Source organism: Xenopus tropicalis, chromosome 10 (genome assembly GCF_000004195.4).
Source record: "Xenopus tropicalis strain Nigerian chromosome 10, UCB_Xtro_10.0, whole genome shotgun sequence".
NCBI classification, from domain to species: Eukaryota; Metazoa; Chordata; class Amphibia; order Anura; family Pipidae; genus Xenopus; species Xenopus tropicalis.
Genome location: NC_030686.2, coordinates 6,006,797 through 6,029,058, shown reverse-complemented (window position 1 = coordinate 6,029,058; position 22,262 = coordinate 6,006,797). Strand labels below are relative to the sequence as shown.

The 22,262-nt window shown below is 43.5% G+C and overlaps 2 protein-coding genes across 3 annotated transcripts; one reads left to right on the top strand and one right to left on the bottom strand.

Annotated features, from left to right (window-relative positions):
• Positions 1 to 2,112: 2,112 nt before the first annotated feature.
• Positions 2,113 to 21,945, top strand: rtf2 (replication termination factor 2). Of its 2 annotated transcripts, none has more exons than XM_012971620.3 (9): positions 2,113 to 2,277; positions 4,307 to 4,401; positions 4,692 to 4,785; positions 5,412 to 5,548; positions 6,818 to 6,896; positions 17,025 to 17,138; positions 18,141 to 18,195; positions 18,311 to 18,397; positions 20,480 to 21,945. In XM_012971620.3, the coding sequence occupies exons 1-9, from the start codon at positions 2,209 to 2,211 to the stop codon at positions 20,662 to 20,664; spliced, it is 915 nt and encodes a 304-aa protein (XP_012827074.1). In that variant the 5' UTR covers positions 2,113 to 2,208; the 3' UTR covers positions 20,665 to 21,945. The 2 variants fall into 2 exon arrangements, with proteins under 2 accessions (XP_012827074.1, NP_001001254.1); NM_001001254.1 differs by having other exon boundaries at positions 2,189 to 2,277; positions 20,483 to 21,795.
• Positions 8,568 to 17,003, bottom strand: gcnt7 (glucosaminyl (N-acetyl) transferase family member 7). Its single transcript, XM_004918722.4, has 4 exons — positions 16,526 to 17,003; positions 12,474 to 13,495; positions 10,826 to 10,921; positions 8,568 to 8,873 (listed from the first exon to the last, which is right to left on the bottom strand). The coding sequence occupies exons 2-4, from the start codon at positions 13,447 to 13,449 to the stop codon at positions 8,641 to 8,643; spliced, it is 1,305 nt and encodes a 434-aa protein (XP_004918779.2). The 5' UTR covers positions 13,450 to 13,495; positions 16,526 to 17,003; the 3' UTR covers positions 8,568 to 8,640.
• Positions 21,946 to 22,262: the final 317 nt, after the last annotated feature.

The following is a 22,262-nucleotide window of genomic DNA, read 5'->3' as shown; positions in this document are numbered from 1 at the left end:
AATCTGCGTCAAAAATCCAAAACCTCTAAAGTTTCAAGAAGGATCTTCAAGGAAAGGGACCTCTGCCAATGACGTGATCTCAGTAAGTTTTAGCTGGTGCACAGTATAGCTCAAAAAAAAAAAATCACAACTTTTTTTTCTGTGTCTTTTAGTGCTAAAAATTCAAATCGAGAAAAAAAAAATCCAAAGGTTAGTAGATGGGCCCCTAAGCCTTTGTTCTTTAGTTGGTAAAATCTGCCCCCAAGTGGAAAACTGGAGTCATTTTTTCTAACAAGCCTAAATAAAACACAATGGGAATGGCTTTGTATAAAATAAATATATTTTGTTACCGTGTGTTTACAGTGCTACTGCTATAAACATACATAATCACTTTTGTGGCAGAGCAGCCACAACCCAAACCTAAAGCTGCACTGTTCCAGATTAACCTTCCCTTAGTCCCCACCCTAAGCCCGAGAAATGTGTTACACCACAGACGGCACGCCAACAAAGGCAAGAAATTAGCAGTAAGCATAAAACTTAACTATATGTACTGCTGTCATGAATAGTGAGACGTTGTTGTACAAGAGCCTACAATAAGCCCATCAGCACTGAGACTATAAGGCCAATGGCAGCATAGAGCTGAAACCCAGGTCAGGGGCACATTGCATATGAAATTCCTAAAGCACTTGACAGCCATTTTGACAGGTCGAGCCATCGTGATCCCCATATTTTATCCAATTTTCCAAAGTATGGGATCTGTTATACAGAAACCAGTTATCCAAAAAGCTCTGAAATACAGCAATGCTATTTTAGAAAAACAATTCCACATTTTTTAATGATTTGCTTTTTCTTTTTGTAATAAGAAATTAGCTGGTAAAAGTGGCCTGATGGCAGCTCTAACCTGTAGTGATGGAAACCATACCTCCTAACTGTCCCGATTTTCGCCAGACAGTCCCTCTTTTGACAGCTCAGCCCGCAGTCCCGGATCCTTTCTGAAAAGTCCCTCATTTTCGTTTTATATCCTGCACTGAAATAAAAAAGATACAAATTTAATTAAAAATAGCTTTTGGCAGAGAGCCCAGAAATCTTAACGAGCATCACCAGCACTTAGGTTGATGTCAGACATGGCGTATTTTTTGGCAAGCGGAAAAACGTTTGCCGAAAATACCGCCATATGCCTCCTACCTGTGCCTGCACCCGAATGAATGGGATACGCTCGGGTGCAGGCACATGTAGCCAAAATACGCATAAAACGCAAGACTTTGCATTCTCACGCGTTTTTATGCGGATATTGGCTACATGTTCCTGCACCAGAGCGTATTCCATTCATTCGGGTGCAGGCACAGGTAGGAGGCGTATGGTGGTATTGTCGGCAAACGTTTTTCCGCTTGCTAAAAATATACGCCTCATCTGACATCAGCCTTAGAAACATCGTTTCTCACGTTTAATTAAACAAGTAGATTTTTGGCAGAGCCCAGAAAGGTAAAAAGCCCCCCCTGCACTAATAAGCTAAACAGGTCTCTTGGGGGAACTGAGACTCGCAGCTTAAACGGCAATTGCACCTTTTTCAGCAAAACTGTAAAAAAAAACCCAGAAATTCAAACATTTAATAACCTGCCAAATTTTGTAAAATGGGAGTGGTATTTACGGGGTGTGGTTGCAAAAACAGGCGTGGTCAAAAACATTTGCCGCACTGAGCGCGCCACTTATTTTTGTCCCTCTTTCCGTTTTAAAAAAGTTGGGAGGTATGTGTTAATTAAAAAAATAAAGGTGAGTACCTTAATAAATAAATGTTTATTTATCAGCCTGATTATTGTTTGGGGGTCACAAGGCTGAAGACCCTGCCCACACACAGCACTCTACACTGATCCATATCAATTCAAAACCAATGAATGAACCCAGTATAATAAAATCCTGTCAGAAATCCATTTAACAATATATGTCTGTAACACATCCCTAGAAGGCCATGGAATATTCCATTCATTAATACATTTTGCTTTCCCATAGAGAAAAAAATCGATAATTGTGAGACAAGCTTCCAGCAAGCCGCTAACCATTGCTGGGTGTAGCAAGATGGCCGCCCAACTAACGTGTGTTACGTCCCTTGACTCCAGAAGCGAAAGCCCCGCCGTAAGGACGTAAGCTTAATGACGACACACGCAATTCCAGGCACCGGAAGAGGAAGTTAATCACAGCGCTAGCAGAGTTTGTTTTGGTGACTGACTAAACATGGGATGCGATGGGGGAACGATTCCCAAGCGGCATGAACTGGTGAAGGGGCCCAAGAAGGTGGAAAAGGTGAGAGGGACGGGGCTGCATATGGTCTCAGGGACTGGCAGTCATTACGCTCCGTCTCTTCCATTACTAAGTTTCCCACTATCCCTATTTCCATCTCAGCTGGCTGTGCTATCCTGGGAGCTGTAGTTCTGTAACTGCCTGTCATCTTGTGTTTAGTGCAGATATATATATATCTATAGATAGATATAGATGAATAGATAGATATATATCTATCTATCTCTATATATAGATAGAGATAGATATATATCTATCCCAGTGTTGCTGGCCTTTTTTGTATGATATATATATATATAGTGGAGGAAATAATTATTTGACCCCTCACTGATTTTGTAAGTTTGTCCAATGACAAAGAAATGAAAAGTCTCAGAACAGTATCATTTCAATGGTAGGTTTAACAGTGGCAGATAGCACATCAAAAGGAAAATGGAAAAAATAACTTTAAATAAAAGATAGCAACTGATTTGCATTTCATTGAGTGAAATAAGTTTTTGAACCCCTCCCAACCATTAAGAGTTCTGGCTCCCACAGAGTGGTTAGACACTTCTACTCAATTAGTCAACCTCATTAAGGACACCTGTCTTAACTAGTCACCTGTATAAAAGACACCTGTCCACAGAATCAATCAATCAAGCAGACTCCAAACTCTCCAACATGGGAAAGACCAAAGAGCTGCCCAAGGATGTCAGAGACAAAATTGTAGACCTGCACAAGGCTGGAATGGGCTACAAAACCATTAGCAAGAAGCTGGGAGAGAAGGTGACAACTGTTGGTGCGATTGTTGGAAAATGGAAGGAGCACAAAATGACCATCAATCGACCTCGCTCTGGGGCTCCACGCAAGATCTCACCTCGTGGGGTGTCAATGATTCTGAGAAAGGTGAAAAAGCATCCTAGAACTACACGGGAGGAGTTAGTTAATGACCTCAAATTAGCAGGGACCACAGTCACCAAGAAAACCATTGGAAACACATTACACCGCAATGGATTAAAATCCTGCAGGGCTCGCAAGGTCCCCCTGCTCAAGAAGGCACATGTGCAGGCCTGAAGTTTGCCAATGAACACCTGAATGATTCTGTGAGTGACTGGGAGAAGGTGCTGTGGTCTGATGAGACCAAAATAGAGCTCTTTGGCATTAACTCAACTCGCTGTGTTTGGAGGAAGAAAAATGCTGCCTATGACCCCCAAAACACCGTCCCCACCGTCAAGCATGGGGGTGGAAACATTTTGCTTTGGGGGTGTTTTTCTGCTAAGGGCACAGGACAACTTATTCGCATTAACGGGAAAATGGACGGAGCCATGTATCGTGAAATCCTGAACGACAACCTCCTTCCCTCTGCCAGGAAACTGAAAATGGCTCGTGGATGGGTGTTCCAGCACGACAATGACCCAAAACATACAGCAAAGGCAACAAAGGAGTGGCTCAAGAAGAAGCACATTAAGGTCATGGAGTGGCCTAGTCAGTCTCCGGACCTTAATCCAATAGAAAACCTATGGAGGGAGCTCAAGCTCAGAGTTGCACAGAGACAGAAACCTTAGGGATTTAGAGATGATCTGCAAAGAGGAGTGGGACCAACATTCCTCCTAAAATGTGCGCAAACTTGCTCATCAATTACAAGAAACGTTTGGCCTCTGTGCTTGCAAACAAGGGGTTTTCCACTAAGTATTAAGTCTTTTTTTGTTAGAGGGTTCAAAAACTTATTTCACTCAATGAAATGCAAATCAGTTGCTATCTTTTATTTAAAGTGATTTTTTCGATTTTCCTTTTGATGTGCTATCTGCCACTGTTAAAATAAACCTACCATTGAAATGATACTGTTCTGAGACTTTTCATTTCTTTGTCATTGGACAAACTTACAAAATCAGTGAGGGGTCAAATAATTATTTCCTCCACTGTATATATATATATATATATATATATCCCAGTTTTCAGCCTTATATAATATATATAAATATATACATGTGCTTTATGGATGATTCGTGCAACTTCATAGCTTCCAATTAAACGTGATGGTTTTGTTTATGTTTTTCAGATCGATAAAAACGCAGAGTTGGTGGCCCGGTGGTACTACTGCATGTTAAGCCAGGAGAGACTCACTAAGCCTATAGTGGCTTGTGAATTGGGCAGGTAAGTTTAATGTGCTCTTTAAGGGCAAGTAAAACAAAAAAAAAATGTTGTGTAGTTATCCTTATAGCTATTGATTTTCTCTGGACAGCCCCCCTGTAATTACAGTGTAATCAATTAGTGCTGGTACCTTGTACCCACTGGGGTGCAGAGAGTCAGAGAGAGAAGGCTTAAGGGGGTTTAACTAAGCAGGCATAGATCTGATTGCTGTTTATTTTTTACTTGCCCTTTATCCCAATACATTGATCTATAACACTGGCTGAGCTGACTCCTTAACACTTCTCTACCCACAGGCTGTACAACAAGGATGCCGTGATCGAGTTCTTACTGGACAAGTCACCCGACAAACCCCACGCAGACACCGCTGCACATATTAAGGGCATCAAGGTAAGGGTAGTAATGATGCAGGGGGCAAAGCTTTAAGTACTGATGTGCAGGGCTGGATTTCTATTCATGGCTTTTTATTTGTAGTTTATTAATTCAGCTTGTGTTCAGCAGCTCTCCAGCTTGGGGTTTCAGCAGCTATCTGGTTTCTAGGGTCCAAATTACCTCAGCAACCAGGGAGTGGTTTGAATGAGAGACTGATATATGAATAGGAGAGGGGCTGAATAGAAAAAAATATATATAAATCAACAATAACAATAACAATACATTTTTAACTTCACAGAGCAATAGTTTTTTTGCCTACTGGGGTCCGTGACCCCCATTTGAAATCTGCAAAGAGACAGCAGAAGGCAAATAAATAATGACCAATTGAAAAGTTGCTTAGAATTGGTCATTACATAGTTAGAGTAAAAGTTAACTTAAAGTTGGACCCCTCATTTAACTGTTCCATAAAGGGAACAGGGAAAATGCCTCCTGCTTAGAAATGGGTTTACTTTTCCTTTAAGTTCAAGCCAATGTAGTTATCTCTTTCTGCATAAATGTCACCTTATCTGATCACCCTGGAGGTCCCAAGGGGCCTTGTCTGTTTTCTGTTGTCATTGACCCCAGTGTCTTCCCTTTGTCAACAGAGTATCATTGAGCTGAACCTGAGTGACAATCCGGCATGGGCAGGGGGCAAAGGGAACACAAAAGGCGATAAATACGACGAGCAGTGCGCTCAGTTTATCTGCCCAGTGGTTGGCCTGGAAATGAATGGCAGACACAGGTTTGTATTTATACAAAGGGCCAGACACAACACACAAATACTACCTGCCTTGTTACCCTACTGCCCCTCATCTGTTGCTAAGAGAATGCAGCCACAAAGTCCAGCTGGGGGTCTAGAGGTGCCCATTGAAGATATACACCTTACCCAAGTCAGTGCAGTTGCCAAGGTAGAGGGGATGTTGGAGTCCAGCATACATAAATATAAAACATTACTTCTGCTGTTTTAACTGGTGTTCCTGTAAATAATGTGATCTTTTTTGACCTTTCAGTATAAAGCAGTACTTCACAAACCAGGGGGGGGGCTGATGCAGTCTCTGAGTTGCACCTCAATACTGAGCTTGAACTGTGTAACATCCTCAAAACAATGTTAGGAGATTTCAGTGGTAAAATAGTGCCCTCTGATGGTAGAAAGTGGTACAGCCTGTTTTAGTTTCCAGCTTCTCACCCAAAGTGTGATGGTTTCTTTGCTGTTAAATATGCTCTTCTCTGGTCCCAATACTGAGGGTACTTCGGCTTCATGTACATTTTTGTTATAAAAAGGAAAAATACAGCGAGCACTTTTTATATATAAAATGGTGCAGCAAGAGTGTGACTGCATATAATAGAGTGACGATTGACTGTGTCAACCCTAAAGGTGGCAATACACGCTAAGATCCCCACATACTGATGGGCAATATCAGGCTAATTCGGTCATTTGGCCCTGGGGCCAAACGATCAAATTAGAACGACGGGTATAGGCGTCAGTCGGTTTGGGGATGCATCAACGAGCCGATGCGGTCCCCGATCCGACTAATTTTCAAACCTGCCCAATCTAGATCTGGCCGATTTCAATAGAAAGAAAGTATTAAAAAGGAATAAAAACAAGAACATTGTAGCCTCACAGAGCAATAGTATTTTGGCTGCCGGGGTCAGTGACCCCCATTTGAAAGCTGTAAGGAGGCAGAAGAAGAAGGCAAATTATTCAATAACTATAGAAGATAAAAACTGAACAATAATTGAAATGTTGCCTAGAATTGGCCATTCTATAACAAATTAAAAGTTACGGGTGAACTACCCCTTTAATTTATTTCTCACATTTTGTTGTTTGTTGAACCCCACCCATTGGTGAGGTTTTGGGATAAGAAAACAACGCAAAGGAAGAGAAAACCAAACCAAAGAAGTTTGAAGTGCATAATTTAATGAAAACTGGATACTTTAAGTAACAGAAAAACCGCTTTTACTTGGACAGATTTTATTTAATGACTACGATGATCTTTTCCTTTTCCATCAGGTTCTGTGTGCTGCGGAACTGCGGCTGTGTGTTCTCCGAGCGGGCACTGAAAGAGATCAAAACAGACGTGTGCCACAAGGTAGGGCATAATCCCCTCACGTGTAAGCCTGAACTCTGCCATGATGATAATGAGCATGTAGCTGGTTACAGTGGGGCACAAAGCATCATTTGGGACTATAAGGTATGACTAGCTAGGCAGGTACAGGGACTGGATCATTAAGGCAGCTGTGGTCCAAGGGAAACTTCCCTATAAATATAGTCACTTTTGTGTTTGCACGTCAGACTGCCCCAGCAATGCAAACTGATTTAATATGTAGCTCCATGGTGCATGGAGCAGAACCTTCCTTATTAACTCCTATAGCCATCCTGTTGCATCTCTTGCAGCAAGCCTATACAGAGATACCAAATGACTATGGGATTCCCCTGTACTAAGCACAATTCAGCAGGAACAGCCCCCCAAGGTTTGCTCATAGCCTGTACAGAGAGATACCATAAAACTATGGCAGCACAGGGATTCCCCTGTTCTAAGCACAATTCAGCAGGAACAGCCCCCTAAGTTTGCGCATAGCCTGTACAGAGAAATACCATGAAACTATGACAGCATAGGGAATCCCCTGTACTAAAAACAATTCAGCAGGAACAGCCCCCTAAGTTTGTTCATAACCTGTATAGAGAGATACTATAAAACTATGGCAGCACAGGGGCTCACTTGTATTATATTTACTAATAGCACAGTTCAGTACGTGTTTGCAGTACTGTTGCTTTCAGAGCAGTCGCCCAACCCTCAGGAACTGTTTATGCGTATTATACAGTAAGGATGTGGCAGACACAGCAGTTTTGTGTTTAAGCAGTGCAGCAATGAAATGATGCATTTGATTGCCCCCCCCCCACTGTAAAGGCTCTAGTTACATTTCTTCTCAGTAGATTAGTCCCAGGCGCCCTGCTTGTGTCCTACTTGCATGCCCTTATCAGCCTCACTATGTAATAGGGCTCATTACTCATGATGTACTTGCTGCACTCAGAATAGCTGTTGCTAGGATTCTCCTGACTGTTGCTTGTATTTATATTCTCCAGCTCATTAGCATTACCCAGGGGACCTGCGTCTCTAAACCTTTGCAAGACACAGTGTTTAACATGCAATAACCTACCTCCCCTCTAAACACTGCGCTTACACGCTACTTCCATCCCTTGTTACAGCTACGCTCATTACTCTTTAATTAACTCAGTGCATTACATAAACACCAGTGTGGAGCACAACGACTGAAAATGTTCCATGGCCTGTATAGAAGCACTGTATGCCAACTGCTTGTTACAGACCCACCTTTTTCTGTTGAGGTCCCCATACACGGGCCGATTCTAGCTGCCGATATGGGTCCCTTAGACCTATTCGGCAGCTAATTGGCCCGTGTATGGGGACTACCGACGGGCCTGCCCGACCGATATCTGGCCTGAAATCGGGCAGATCTCGATCGGGCAGGTTATAAAATCTAGTCGGATCGGGGACTGCATTGGCTCGTTGATGCGGTCCGACTTTGCCCATACCCGTTATTATAAATCGATCATTTGGGCCCAGGGCCTAACTTATCGTCGGAGCCTAAATTCCGACGATATCGCCCACCCGTAGGTGGGGGATATCGGGAGAAGATCCGCTCGCTTGGCAACCATGCCAAGCGAGCGGATCTTAAGGTGTAAGGGCACCTTTAATCACATGGTATAACTGAATAAGTGAAGGCATAAACACACCTACATATAAGGAACATACAAAATATTTATTTGCTTATGGGCCCCGTTGCTGCCAGAGTTCCGGGAGCTCACACAGTAGATCAGATTCCCCAGTGATGTTCGGATGCTGTTAGGTAGTCATCCTGGTAGTACCAGTGGGGCTCGGTGGGCACTTCCGCCGCCTTGAGAACCTTTAACCTGTAGCTCCTCTCTAAGCAGTCGGTGACAAGCGGGTAAGTGTCTGAGTCAAACTTGTTGGCAAATAAATGAGGCGAGCTTGCTAGCCACTGTAAGTCTCCGAGCCCATAGATACAGATATCTCGCACGTAGTGCCCTGCCAGGAGGTAGAATAGACAACAGTCATGTGATATTAGTTCTGATTTATTTACCTGTTGAACAAGTGCTCAGGGAACAGTTCAGTGTAAGAATAAAACTGGGTAAAACAGACTGTGTAAAAGAAAAAATATGTGTAAGTTAGTTGGGCAAAAATGTAATCTATAAAGGCTGGAGTGGCCAGATGTCTAACATAATAGCCAGAACTACTTCCTTTACAGCTCTCTAAGCTCTTACTAAGTCAGTGACTTCAGTGGGGGCCACATGGGACATAACTGTTAAGGTGGCCATACACGTCGCCAAGCGAGCGGATCTTCTCCCGATATCCCCACCGGGGCCAAACCATCAAATTAAAACAACGGTAATGGGCGAAGTCGGTTCGGGAACCGCATCGGCTCGTTGATGCGGTCCCCGAACCGACTGCGCCCATTACCAACTAAATTTTTTAACCTGCCCGATCTTTATCTGCCCGATTTCAGGCCACATATTGGTCGGGCAGGCCCGTTGTTTGTGCCTCTACACGGGCCGATAAGCTGCCGAGTCGGTCAAAGGGACCCATATCGGCAGCTACAATTGGCCCGTGTATGGCCACCTTTAGTTAGTTTGTGAGCACCCAGGTCAGATTCAAATGCAAACTAACTGAACGGTTGTGTCCCTTTTGGTGCCAAAAAAGAGCAGAGTTGAAAGGTCTAGCTGTGGCCTGCATTTATCCACAGGATGAGAAACAGCCTGGTCTGACCATAGCCATAAGGGTAATTAATCCTACATTGTTCTTCTGGGACACTGACACTGAAGGCTTATCTGGAATCCTTGTTATAAAGGAAGCCAGGTATGGGTTATTTCCCAGAAAGGACCTGATCACATGACCCCTGGGAAATAGTGCCCAAGTTATTCCTACTCTGCGTATTTGTATTAAAGCATTTTGGTAGGAGGTGCCATAGTGTTTCCCTTAGACAGTACATTATGGGGGTACAGCTTATTGTGTGCCCAGAACATTCCCTCTCTGTATATTTGTGTTTATACATATGGGAAGGAGGTGCCATAGGGTTTCCCTTAGACAGTACAGTATGGGGGTACAGCTTATTGTGTGCCCAGAACATTCCTTCTCTGTATATTTGTATTTATACATATGGGTAGGAGGTGCCATAGGGTTTCCCTTAGACAGTACAGTATGGGGGTACAGCTTATTGTGTGCCCAGAACATTCCTTCTCTGTATATTTGTATTTATACATATGGTTAGGGGGTGCCATAGTGTTTCCCTTAGACAGTACAGTATGGGGGTACAGCTTATTGTGTGCCCAGAACATTCCTTCTCTGTATATTTGTATTTATACATATGGGTAGGGGGTGCCATAGTGTTTCCCTTAGACAGTACAGTATGGGGGTACAGCTTATTGTGTGCCCAGAACATTCCTTCTCTGTATATTTGTATTTATACATATGGGTAGGGGGTGCCATAGTGTTTCCCTTAGACAGTACAGTATGGGGGTACAGCTTATTGTGTGCCCAGAACATTCCTTCTCTGTATATTTGTATTTATACATATGGGTAGGAGGTGCCATAGTGTTTCCCTTAGACAGTACAGTATGGGGGTACAGCTTATTGTGTGCCCAGAACATTCCTTCTCTGTATATTTGTATTTATACATATGGGTAGGGGGTGCCATAGTGTTTCCCTTAGACAGTACAGTATGAGGGTACAGCTTGCTGGGTGCCCAAGTTATTCCCACTCTGCATATTTGTATTTATACCTATGGCTTCACTGACAAATGGCTGTAGAGTTTGCCATCTATTATAGTTCAGTCTGAACTCCCTGTGCTAATCTCCATAATCTTTATACCATGAGAATAAACATTTGCAGCCGTGCAGTGACCTTGGGAAGGAAAGAGATAGGTACCAGCTAGGTGAAAAAGCAGGATAACCCCTAAAGTAAACATGGGAACTGAAATGTACCGTAGCAGCCGGAATGAACACTTCCTTCTTGATCCTTCCATTTTACTGCCCGGATATTTCCTTCCCATTGGGCGTCCGGCGTAGATCCTGGGGCATCTGGAAGATCAAAACTCAGGTTAGGGCAGTTGTGTATGGGACACTTCCAAACAAAAGAACCCTGGGGCGGCAAGCCCACACCCGTAAAGTACTTCCTGCCTAGAGCTGGCATAGGTTTCTCGTTCTTCACCAGCTTTGTGTGCCAACCCCTGTGTCCTAAAGTGCCATGCCAGCCATGGAGTTCATTGTTAGGCTGGCAGAAAGTCAGAATGTGCCCTAAAGTGCTATGCCAACCATGGAGTTCATTGTTAGGCTGGCAGAAAGTCAGAATGTGCCATGCCAGCCATGGAGTTTATTGTTAGGCTGGCAGAAAGTCAGAATGTGCCCTAAAGAGTTCATTGTTAGGCTGGCAGAAAGTCAGATTGTGCCCTAAAGTGCCATGCCAACCATGGAGTTCATTGTTAGGCTGGCAGAAAGTCAGATTGTGCCCTAAAGTGCCATGCCAACCATGGAGTTCATTGTTAGGCTGGCAGAAAGTCAGAATGTGCCCTAAAGTGCCATGCCAACCATGGAGTTCATTGTTAGGCTGGCAGAAAGTCAGAATGTGCCCTAAAGTGCTATGCCAACCATGGAGTTCATTGTTAGGCTGGCAGAAAGTCAGAATGTGCCATGCCAGCCATGGAGTTCATTGTTAGGCTGGCAGAAAGTCAGAATGTGCCCTAAAGTGCTATGCCAACCATGGAGTTCATTGTTAGGCTGGCAGAAAGTCAGAATGTGCCATGCCAGCCATGGAGTTTATTGTTAGGCTGGCAGAAAGTCAGAATGTGCCCTAAAGAGTTCATTGTTAGGCTGGCAGAAAGTCAGATTGTGCCCTAAAGTGCCATGCCAACCATGGAGTTCATTGTTAGGCTGACAAAGTCAGAATGTGCCCTAAAGTGCCATGCCAACCATGGAGTTCCTTGTTAGGCTGGCAGAAAGTCAGATTGTGCCATGCCAGGCATGGAGTTCCTTGTTAGGCTGGCAGACTGTGCATTTACCTAGATTTCTGTTCCTTACAGTTCGCCATTTAGGGCTTGTGACGCATAGTGGATCTGGACAGTCTACTTCCCACATTTTAGTAACATTTTTACCCAGCAGGCATTTCTCCCAAAATGCAATTTTTGCTTAAAAATGTTCTTGTGATCACTATGGTCCCTGGCCAATAGAGTTTTCCATGTTACTACTTCAACACCTGGAATGATCCCTAGTCTAGTAGTGGGAGTCATTTTATTTTTTGCAACAATCTAAAACGTTCAGCCTGAAATTGTAGGATAAAGCCCTAAAAATAACCAATGGGAGGATGGTCTGAACATGAAATAGTTACAGGCACCAATCGTACCAAAGGGACTCCCATTGTAGGGCCCCCAAGGGTATCGGCAGATACACAGATACATGCGCAGATTTTATCCTTATCCCACCGACATTTTATAACCTGTCCCATCGACTAAACGACCGGTCGTCATGATACGAAAATTGATACGAAAATTTCGATACAAGCGTATCGCCCATGGTGTGGCCACCTTGAATCTGCGACCAATGCCTGCGCTGCATGGTGACCCAGCAAGACACTTACCTCTGAGCCGGTTAAGAGTGACCCAGTAGTGCTCATCTGGGCTGTAGGTATCTTTTGACCATTCGAGAAGATCTTTCGCACGGAGATCGGACAGTACAAATTGCACAAAGTCCCGCGTCAGGGAGTAGTAGGCCGTTCCAAAGTACAAGGTGAGGTTACGAGGAGGCCCGGATTTCAGAGTCGCCGTTGGATAAATGTAAGACGTCTCCTGGTCCTGAAACACTTTATAACTTACGTTTGTCCTGTATTTCATATGCGGGGGCTGAACCACCCCCGGCGTCAGGTTTCTGCCTTTCCAGCTAGTTTTCAGGTACTGTATAATTTCTCTGTTTGTTTTTATGGGAAAATCCTGCCCACAGAGGTTAATCACGTACCTCCACTTAGTGTCCGAGCGGCTCAACTCCTCCATGCAATTAATATCGGCCTGAAGGCGGGAGAACCCGGCGTACACCACGTTCTCTTGCCTTGAGGGAATAAAGATATTCCCGAAGCAGCCGGCCAGTTCCTGCACAGCTTGGATAAAGTCTTTAGGAGACTTTTGGTCAATATGAACACAGTATAAATTCTGAGGCGCGTAGATGGCTGAAAGGAGCTTCACGAACATGTCCAGCTTGTGGTGAATTGTCAGGATATAAGCCAATGGGAAGGCAGCCTCTTCTTCCGACAGCGGCTTGGTTATAAAGCGCAACTCTCTTATCATTGTAGAACAGTTGGTGGGAGCTCGTAATCTCATAGGCCGCGCACCTCGGGACGGACGACGGGCCACTTGGCATAGGTTTCCTATCCCCAAGGCAGCAGGTTTGCTCTGAAAAAGAGCGGTGCAGAGCTCCCCTGGATAATAGCCGCACTCCTTTATCTCAGGGCTAAAGCCTTCCCTGGAGTCGGAGCCGAAGAGATTTTGGAGAAGAAGGATGAAGACGCACAGGCCCATGCATAGGAGAAAGCCTGATCTGGATAGGCAACATCTGATCATCATCTTCTCCGTGGGAAACTCTTACTGCTCATCGTCATCTTGGTCTGAGCTGGAAAGCGGGGAGAAAAATAGGATTAGATAGGAGAAGAACCTGGTCGGAGATAGCTAGGCACATGATTTTAAGGGTTCCCGATTCTGTTTGGCCAGGAACATGGATTTGGCCGGATCCGAATCCTGCTGAAAAAGGCTGAATCTTGGCCAAATCTGAAACCCAATCCTGGATTCTGTGCATTGTTACCATAGACGTCAGCCTTTTCATGCATTCTGAAGCTTCTACATTGTTTCATTAGTCGGAACCAGCAGAGAATAGCAAGGCACAGACAGATACAATTAAGTGGGATTGTAGTTACGGGGGGGGGAAAAAAATGTTAAATTGCATGTGGAATTGTATATGCCGGCCCTGCAAAGTACTGACCCGCACTATACTCATCTCTTCCTTTTATTTTCCTACATCATTAATGTAGAAGGGAGGCTGACCATCCCCAGCATGGGAACAGATAGTGCCACCAGCTGCCAAGAAGAGATCTAATGGCATTAACAGTATAAATCCATTTGCTGTACTGCTCCTGGCTTAGAGCGAGGCTAGGCTGGGGGGGGGTGGGGGCAGGCTGGAGAGGGTTAAACATTACTGGGTACTATTGTGCCCCCAACTGGAAAGCATCAAGTAAGTGCCATGACTCTCTATAATATGTCGTTTTGTTTCTGGCAACTTCAGCTTTCCAGGTTCACGGATTTAATGAGTCCCAGGGTGCCCAATTAATGATGGGAGAAAACAAACACGGCTGTTTTGCAGGGCTGTTTATTGTGCCGCGTTCCAAAGAGCAGAAGCAGGTTCCTTTTTGTTTATTTATTTCTACCCATTTTTCTAAAAAAAATAATTTTGCATATACACACAAATATACAGAGAAGGAATGTTCTGGGCACGCAATAAGCTGTACCCCCATACTGTACTGTCTAAGGGAAACACTATGGCACCCCCTACCCATATGTATAAATACAAATATACAGAGAAGGAATGTTCTGGGCACACAATAAGCTGTACCCCCATACTGTACTGTCTAAGGGAAACACTATGGCACCCCCTACCCATATGTATAAATACAAATATACAGAGAAGGAATGTTCTGGGCACACAATTAGCTGTACCCCCATACTGTACTGTCTAAGGGAAACACTATGGCACCCCCTACCCATATGTATAAATACAAATATACAGAGAAGGAATGTTCTGGGCACACAATAAGCTGTACCCCCATACTGTACTGTCTAAGGGAAACACTATGGCACCCCCTACCCATATGTATAAATACAAATATACAGAGAAGGAATGTTCTGGGCACACAAGCTGTACCCCCATACTGTACTGTCTAAGGGAAACACTATGGCACCTCCTACCCATATGTATAAATACAAATATACAGAGAAGGAATGTTCTGGGCACACAATAAGCTGTACCCCCATACTGTACTGTCTAAGGGAAACACTATGGCACCTCCTACCCATATGTATAAATACAAATATACAGAGAAGGAATGTTCTGGGCACACAATAAGCTGTACCCCCATACTGTACTGTCTAAGGGAAACACTATGGCACCTCCCTCCCATATGTATAAATACAAATATACAGGAAGGGAATTTTCTGGGCACACAATAAGCTGTACCCCCATACTGTACTGTCTGAGGGAAACACTATGGCACCCCCTACCCATATGTATAAATACAAATATACAGAGAAGGAATGTTCTGGGCACACAAGCTGTACCCCCATACTGTACTGTCTGAGGAAAACACTATGGCACCCCCTACCCATATGTATAAATACAAATATACAGAGAAGGAATGTTCTGGGCACACAAGCTGTACCCCCATACTGTACTGTCTAAGGGAAACACTATGGCACCCCCTACCCATATGTATAAATACAAATATACAGAGAAGGAATGTTCTGGGCACACAATAAGCTGTACCCCCATACTGTACTGTCTGAGGGAAACACTATGGCACCCCCTACCCATATGTATAAATACAAATATACAGAGAAGGAATGTTCTGGGCACACAATAAGCTGTACCCCCATACTGTATTGTCTAAGGGAAACACTATGGCACCTCCCTCCCATATGTATAAATACAAATATACAGAAAGGGAATGTTCTGGGCACACAATTAACTGTACCCCCATACTGTACTGTCTGAGGGAAACACTATGGCACCCCCTACCCATATGTATAAATACAAATATACAGAGAAGGAATGTTCTGGGCACACAATAAGCTGTACCCCATACTGTACTGTCTAAGGGAAACACTATGGCACCCCCTACCCATATGTATAAATACAAATATACAGAGAAGGAATGTTCTGGGCACACAATAAGCTGTACCCCCATACTGTACTGTCTAAGGGAAACACTATGGCACCCCCTACCCATATGTATAAATACAAATATACAGAGAAGGAATGTTCTGGGCACACAATAAGCTGTACCCCCATACTGTACTGTCTAAGGGAAACACTATGGCACCCCCTACCCATATGTATAAATACAAATATACAGAGAAGGAATGTTCTGGGCACACAATAAGCTGTACCCCCATACTGTACTGTCTAAGGGAAACACTATGGCACTGCCTACCCATATGTATAAATACAAATATACAGAGAAGGAATGTTCTGGGCACACAATAAGCTGTTCCCCCATACTGTACTGTCTAAGGGAAACACTATGGCACCCCCTACCCATATGTATAAATACAAATATACAGAGAAGGAATGTTCTGGGCACACAATAAGCTGTACCCCCATACTGTACTGTCTAAGGGAAACACTATGGCACTGCCTACCCATATGTATAAATACAAATATACAGAGAAGGAATGTTCTGGGCACACAATAAGCTGTTCCCCCATACTGTACTGTCTAAGGGAAACACTATGGCACCTCCTACCCATATGTATAAATACAAATATACAGAGAAGGAATGTTCTGTATGTCTCTTACTCATGACAATACTATGACAGTCTCTGAATCTGCAAACAGCATTTCTGAGCTGCTTCTGCGTAAATGGTTTCCACTTACCTATAGATTTGGTGCAGCCGGAGGCAACATCATGGCACCAACCGGTAGCCGCGTCTCTGCGGAAAAGGCTGACTTTATCCCTCCGTGCAGAGAGGAGCCCAAGTCGCTTGCACCTAGTTACAGATTAACCGGTTCTGCTGATTTCCGAGCTCCCTGTCTCCAGACTCGCGGGATTGTGTGTCCTTATGGGAGACTCCTGAATGTGACTGTGAGAGCTCAACTGCTGGGACTGCCTGATGAAAGTGATTGGAGGCAACTGGCAGTGTGCTTATTATTCCCAGAAGCCTCTGGGAGCTGCCTGGCAGCATAGGGACACAGCGGGTAGCATTGCCGCCATGCAGCACTGGGGTCCTAGGATCAATTCCAACCAGGGACTGATGGGAATGGGGCATTATTTCTCTATGATGCTGCAGAACATGTTGGTGCTTTAGAAATATAATTTGTAATTATACCGTACATTGATATCTAATAAGATTATTTTTCTTCTATGTGCTGCCAGTGCGGAGCTGGTTTTAAAGAAACCGATATTATTCTGTTAAACGGCGATAAGGAAGAGGTGGAGGAACTGAGGAAAAGAATGGAGGAACGCAGGCTAAAGGCTAAATCTGAAAAGGTCTGATATCAGCATGAACTGCTTTTCCCTGTGTCGGGTTTATTTATCAGTATTGTCACTTTGTACTCGTTCCTCCCTGCATGGAGCCACTTCAACTGAGTTATACAGGGAACTAATGTATTATAAGGGATAATGTACCCCCTACTGTAAATGATAAGGATATTAGCAGTAACTGAGGGGTTCTGTGCCCATATAAAGGCACAAGGCTGCAGGCTGAGTTATACAGGGAACTCTGAGTATCACTCATGTATTATAAGGGATAATGTACCCCCTACTGTAAATGATAAGGATATTAGCAGTCACTGAGGGGTTCTGTGCCCCCCATATAAAGGCACAAGGCTGCAGGCTGAGTTATACAGGGAACTCTGAGTATCACTCATGTATTATAAGGGATAATGTACCCCTACTGTAAATGATAAGGATATTAGCAGTCACTGAGGGGTTCTGTGCCCATATAAAGGCACAAGGCTGCAGGCTGAGTTATACAGGGAACTCTGAGTATCACTCATGTATTATAAGGGATAATGTACCCCCTACTGTAAATGATAAGGATATTAGCAGTCACTGAGGGGTTCTGTGCCCCCCATATAAAGGCACAAGGCTGCAGGCTGAGTTATACAGGGAACTCTGAGTATCACTCATGTATTATAAGGGATAATGTACCCCCTACTGTAAATGATAAGGATATTAGCAGTCACTGAGGGGTTCTGTGCCCATATAAAGGCACAAGGCTGCAGGCTGAGTTATACAGGGAACTCTGAGTATCACTCATGTATTATAAGGGATAATGTACCCCCTACTGTAAATGATAAGGATATTAGCAGTCACTGAGGGGTTCTGTGCCCATATAAAGGCACAAGGCTGCAGGCTGAGTTATACAGGGAACTCTGAGTATCACTCATGTATTATAAGGGATAATGTACCCCCTACTGTAAATGATAAGGATATTAGCAGTCACTGAGGGGTTCTATGACCAGTTTATTTTTGTTTTTTATCTTTTAGAAAGCAAAAAAACCTAAAGCCGTTGAGTCTGTGTCAAAGCCTGATCAAGGAGAAGGTATGACTTCTTTTTCTTTTAAGAATAAAAAAAATAGTTAATTAAAAGGTGTACTTCCCCTTTAACGGTACTAGTTATAAAATATAGCTCATGAGAAATTTTGTAAACCTCTTAGAATCCCCGGGATCATCACAGAAGGAGGCAGAAGATACGAGCTTTCCCAGAGACAAGATCGATTTTGTTTCCACTGCAAAAACACAAGGTGGGTTAGAGGCAGGTCTGGTGACAATGTTACGTTCATAGATGGAGGATTGTTTGTTTATGTTTGGGGAGGCTAATTAAAAATTTCTTCAAAGGATCCCAGGGCCATGTCTTCATATAATACCCCCGAACCCACAGCAGGATAAATACAGTCCCAATTCCATGTATAATACCCCAGAACCCACAGCAGGATAAATACAGTGCCAATTCCATGTATAATACTCCAGAACCCACAGCAGATAAATACAGTGCCAATTCCATGTATAATACCCCAGAACCCACAGTAGGATAAATACAGTGCCAATTCCATGTATAATACCCCAGAACCCACAGCATATAAATACAGTGCCAATTCCATGTATAATACCCCAGAACCCACAGCAGGATAAATACAGTGCCAATTCCATGTATAATACCCCAGAACCCACAGCAGGATAAATACAGTGCCAATTCCATGTATAATACCCCAGAACCCACAGCAGGATAAATACAGTGCCAATTCCATGTATAATACCCCAGAACCCACAGCAGGATAAGTACAGTGCCAATTCCATGTATAATACCCCAGAACCCACAGCAGATAAATACAGCGCCAATTCCATGTATAATACCCCAGAACCCACAGCAGGATAAATACAGCGCCAATTCCATGTATAGTACCCCAGAACCCACAGCAGGATAAATACAGCGCCAATTCCATGTATAATACCCCAGAACCCACAGCAGGATAAATACAGCGCCAATTCCATGTATAATACCCCAGAACCCACAGCAGGATAAATACAGTGCCAATTCCATGTATAATACCCCAGAACCCACAGCAGATAAATACAGCGCCAATTCCATGTATAATACCCCAGAACCCACAGCAGGATAAATACAGCGCCAATTCCATGTATAATACCCCAGAACCCACAGCGGGATAAATACAGCGCCAATTCCATGTATAATCCCCAGAACCCACAGCGGGATAAATACAGTGCCAATTCCATGTATAATACCCCAGACCTACTGCGGGATAAATACAGGGCCAATTCCATGTATAATACCCCAGAACCCACAGCGGATAAATACAGTGCCAATTCCATGTATAATACCGCCCAGAACCCACAGCAGGATAAATACAGTGCCAATTCCATGTATAATACCCAGAACCCACAGCAGATAAATACAGTGCCAATTCATGTATAATACCCCAGAACCCACAGCAGGATAAATACAGTGCCAATTCCATGTATAATACCCCCAGAACCCACAGCAGGAATAAATACAGTGCCAATTCCATGTATAATACCCCAGAACCCACAGCAGGATAAATACAGTGCCAATTCCATGTATATATACCCCCAGAACCCACAGCAGGATAAATACAGTGCCAATTCCATGTATAATACCCAGAACCCACAGCAGGAATAAATACAGTGCCAATTCCATGTATAATACCCAGAACCCACAGCAGGATAAATACAGTGCAATTCCATGTATAATACCCCAGAACCCACAGCAGGATAAATACAGTGCCAATTCCATGTATAATACCCCAGAACCCACAGCAGGATAAAATACAGTCCAATTCCATGTATAATACCCCAAACCCACAGCAGGATAAATACAGTGCCAATTCCATGTATAATACCCCAGAACCCACAGCAGATAATACAGTGCAATTCATGTAAATACCCAGAACCCACAGCAGATAAATACAGTGCCAATTCCATGTATAATACCCCAGAACCACAGAGATAATACATGCCAATTCCATGTATATACCCCAGAACCACGCAGGATAAATATGCATTCCATATAATACCCCAGAACCCACAGCAGGATAAATACAGTGCCAATTCCATGTATAATACCCCAGAAACCCACAGCAGGATAAATACAGTGCCAATTCCATGTAAATACATAATTCCATGTATAATACGCCAGAACCCACAGCAGGATAAATACAGTGCCAATTCCATGTATAATACCCCAGAACCCACAGCAGGATAAATACAGTGCCAATTCCGTATATAATACCCCAGAACACATACGGCACATGAGCTGATCCAAGCTTTCTTCTGTTTTCCATCCCCAGTAGATTCTCAATCCTCATCCTCTGATGCAGCCGCCAAATCTTCATCCTCCTGCACCAAAAGACCCGCGCCCGGCAGCGAGCGGAAGTCGGAGGCGTATAAATCCATCTTCACCTCCCACAACTCCGCTAAGCGCACAAAGGAGCAGTCGTCGAACTGGATCACTCACACTGCTTATTACTTCTAATGCGTCTAGGGGCGACATCACTGGTGCCGCTGTTTGGACCCCCCCAGAATCTTCACCTTTTTATTTTCTACTAAATTGTTTATTCATTTTTATCCTATTTGTGGGGCAAATCATGTGCCCTATAAACCGCCCAACGCTTCCATCCGTTTATAGCCGCCCCATTTAGAATATTCAAAACAATTTCAAAGTCCACAAGTTAAACCTGATATCAGACAAGTCATGACGTGGGATCAGGGGTCGGAGATGATTTAACGGGAGCCGCGCAGACTGGGAGTGGGAGAGATCGGTGGCACGAGTATAAATGAATATATATATAAATTTTTTTATTTTTTTTAATATCACCCAAATGAATAATATTATGTATGTACCACAGTCTAGAACCGTGAGTTCTAGATCAGCTTTTATATCAAGCATCATTTGAATGAAGCGCAAGCAAGCAACCTGTGGTGTAGGTGGGTACTCACAAACCCATCGGCTTGTACCGCAAATGGATTATTGAATATCCGCAGCCTGTAGCTCTGGTTACTATACGCACGCGTCTATATCGTTAAAATCAAAAACGCCCATCGAGTAAAAAAAATCGATCCAGTTACGGTGGAGATTAGATTTCCTAGCGGCCGTCTTTTTCCACCGTGTTCAACTGGACTGTGTGCTTCACGCGTTTCGCTCAATGGCTTCCTCAGAGACCTCTCCCAATCTGCTAAACTCACTGGGGAACTCACTGTTCTAGACTGTAGTACATACATCATTATTTCAATATATATATAAATATATATATATATATATATATATATATATATATATATATATATATATATATATATATATATATATACACACAGTCACGTGACTGGTGTCGGGTTCAGCTTGTGGACCTTTCCCTTGTTTTACACTTTCTGTACAACGCGGTTATAAACTGCTTTTTGGCAAGTGACCCGTTTGTCCCAAGCTGACTCCACCCGTTTGTCCCAAGCTCCACCCACATTCAGTTTCCAGCTCCGCTGGGACATAACAAGCAAATTCATCTGACTATAAAGATCCTGATCCTCCTATCAGCTGTTTTATTAGCGTATATTTGTATGTCGCAGTTATGTGTTAGGGGAGAATAAATTCCTTTTCCGCTTAATAAAATGGCTTTTATTTCTTTGTGGAGTTCTAGTGCCCAGAATTACTTCTGCTGTTTTTTTTTTTTTTTTTAATATTTATCATTTTATTTCCGAATTTGGCGCTATGAAGCGCACACCGCCCTGCATTGGGTTAATAAATCTTTATTTCAATTACTGCCCTTATCTGTGTATGTGCATTGGAAATGTGATCCCAACAAGGCAAAAAAAAAATAATCTGCAAATATTAAACTCATTTTAACCTTGCTGGTATCCTTATAATGTACAGTAGGGGGTACATTATCCCGTATAATACATGAGTGATACTCAGAGTTCCCTGTATAACTCAGCCTGCAGCCTTGTGCCTTTATATGGGCACAGAACCCCTCAGTGACTGCTCATATCCTTATCATTTACAGTAGGGGGTACATTATCCCTTATAATACATGAGTGATACTCAGAGTTCCCTGTATAACTCAGCCTGCAGCCTTGTGC

Excerpts from the sequence above, each read along its gene's own strand:
- rtf2 (XM_012971620.3), top strand. The coding sequence starts at position 2,209 with ATGGGATGCGATGGGGGAACGATTCCCAAGCGGCATGAACTGGTGAAG. Across the intron at positions 4,786-5,411 it reads CACATATTAAGGGCATCAAG|AGTATCATTGAGCTGAACCT; the intron begins GTAAGGGTAGTA and ends CTTTGTCAACAG. Across the intron at positions 5,549-6,817 it reads GAAATGAATGGCAGACACAG|GTTCTGTGTGCTGCGGAACT; the intron begins GTTTGTATTTAT and ends CTTTTCCATCAG.
- gcnt7 (XM_004918722.4), bottom strand. The coding sequence starts at position 13,449 with ATGATGATCAGATGTTGCCTATCCAGATCAGGCTTTCTCCTATGCATG. Across the intron at positions 10,922-12,473 it reads CACTCTTAACCGGCTCAGAG|ATGCCCCAGGATCTACGCCG; the intron begins GTAAGTGTCTTG and ends TTGATCTTCCAG. Across the intron at positions 8,874-10,825 it reads TGTTCATTCCGGCTGCTACG|GGCACTACGTGCGAGATATC; the intron begins GTACATTTCAGT and ends ACCTCCTGGCAG.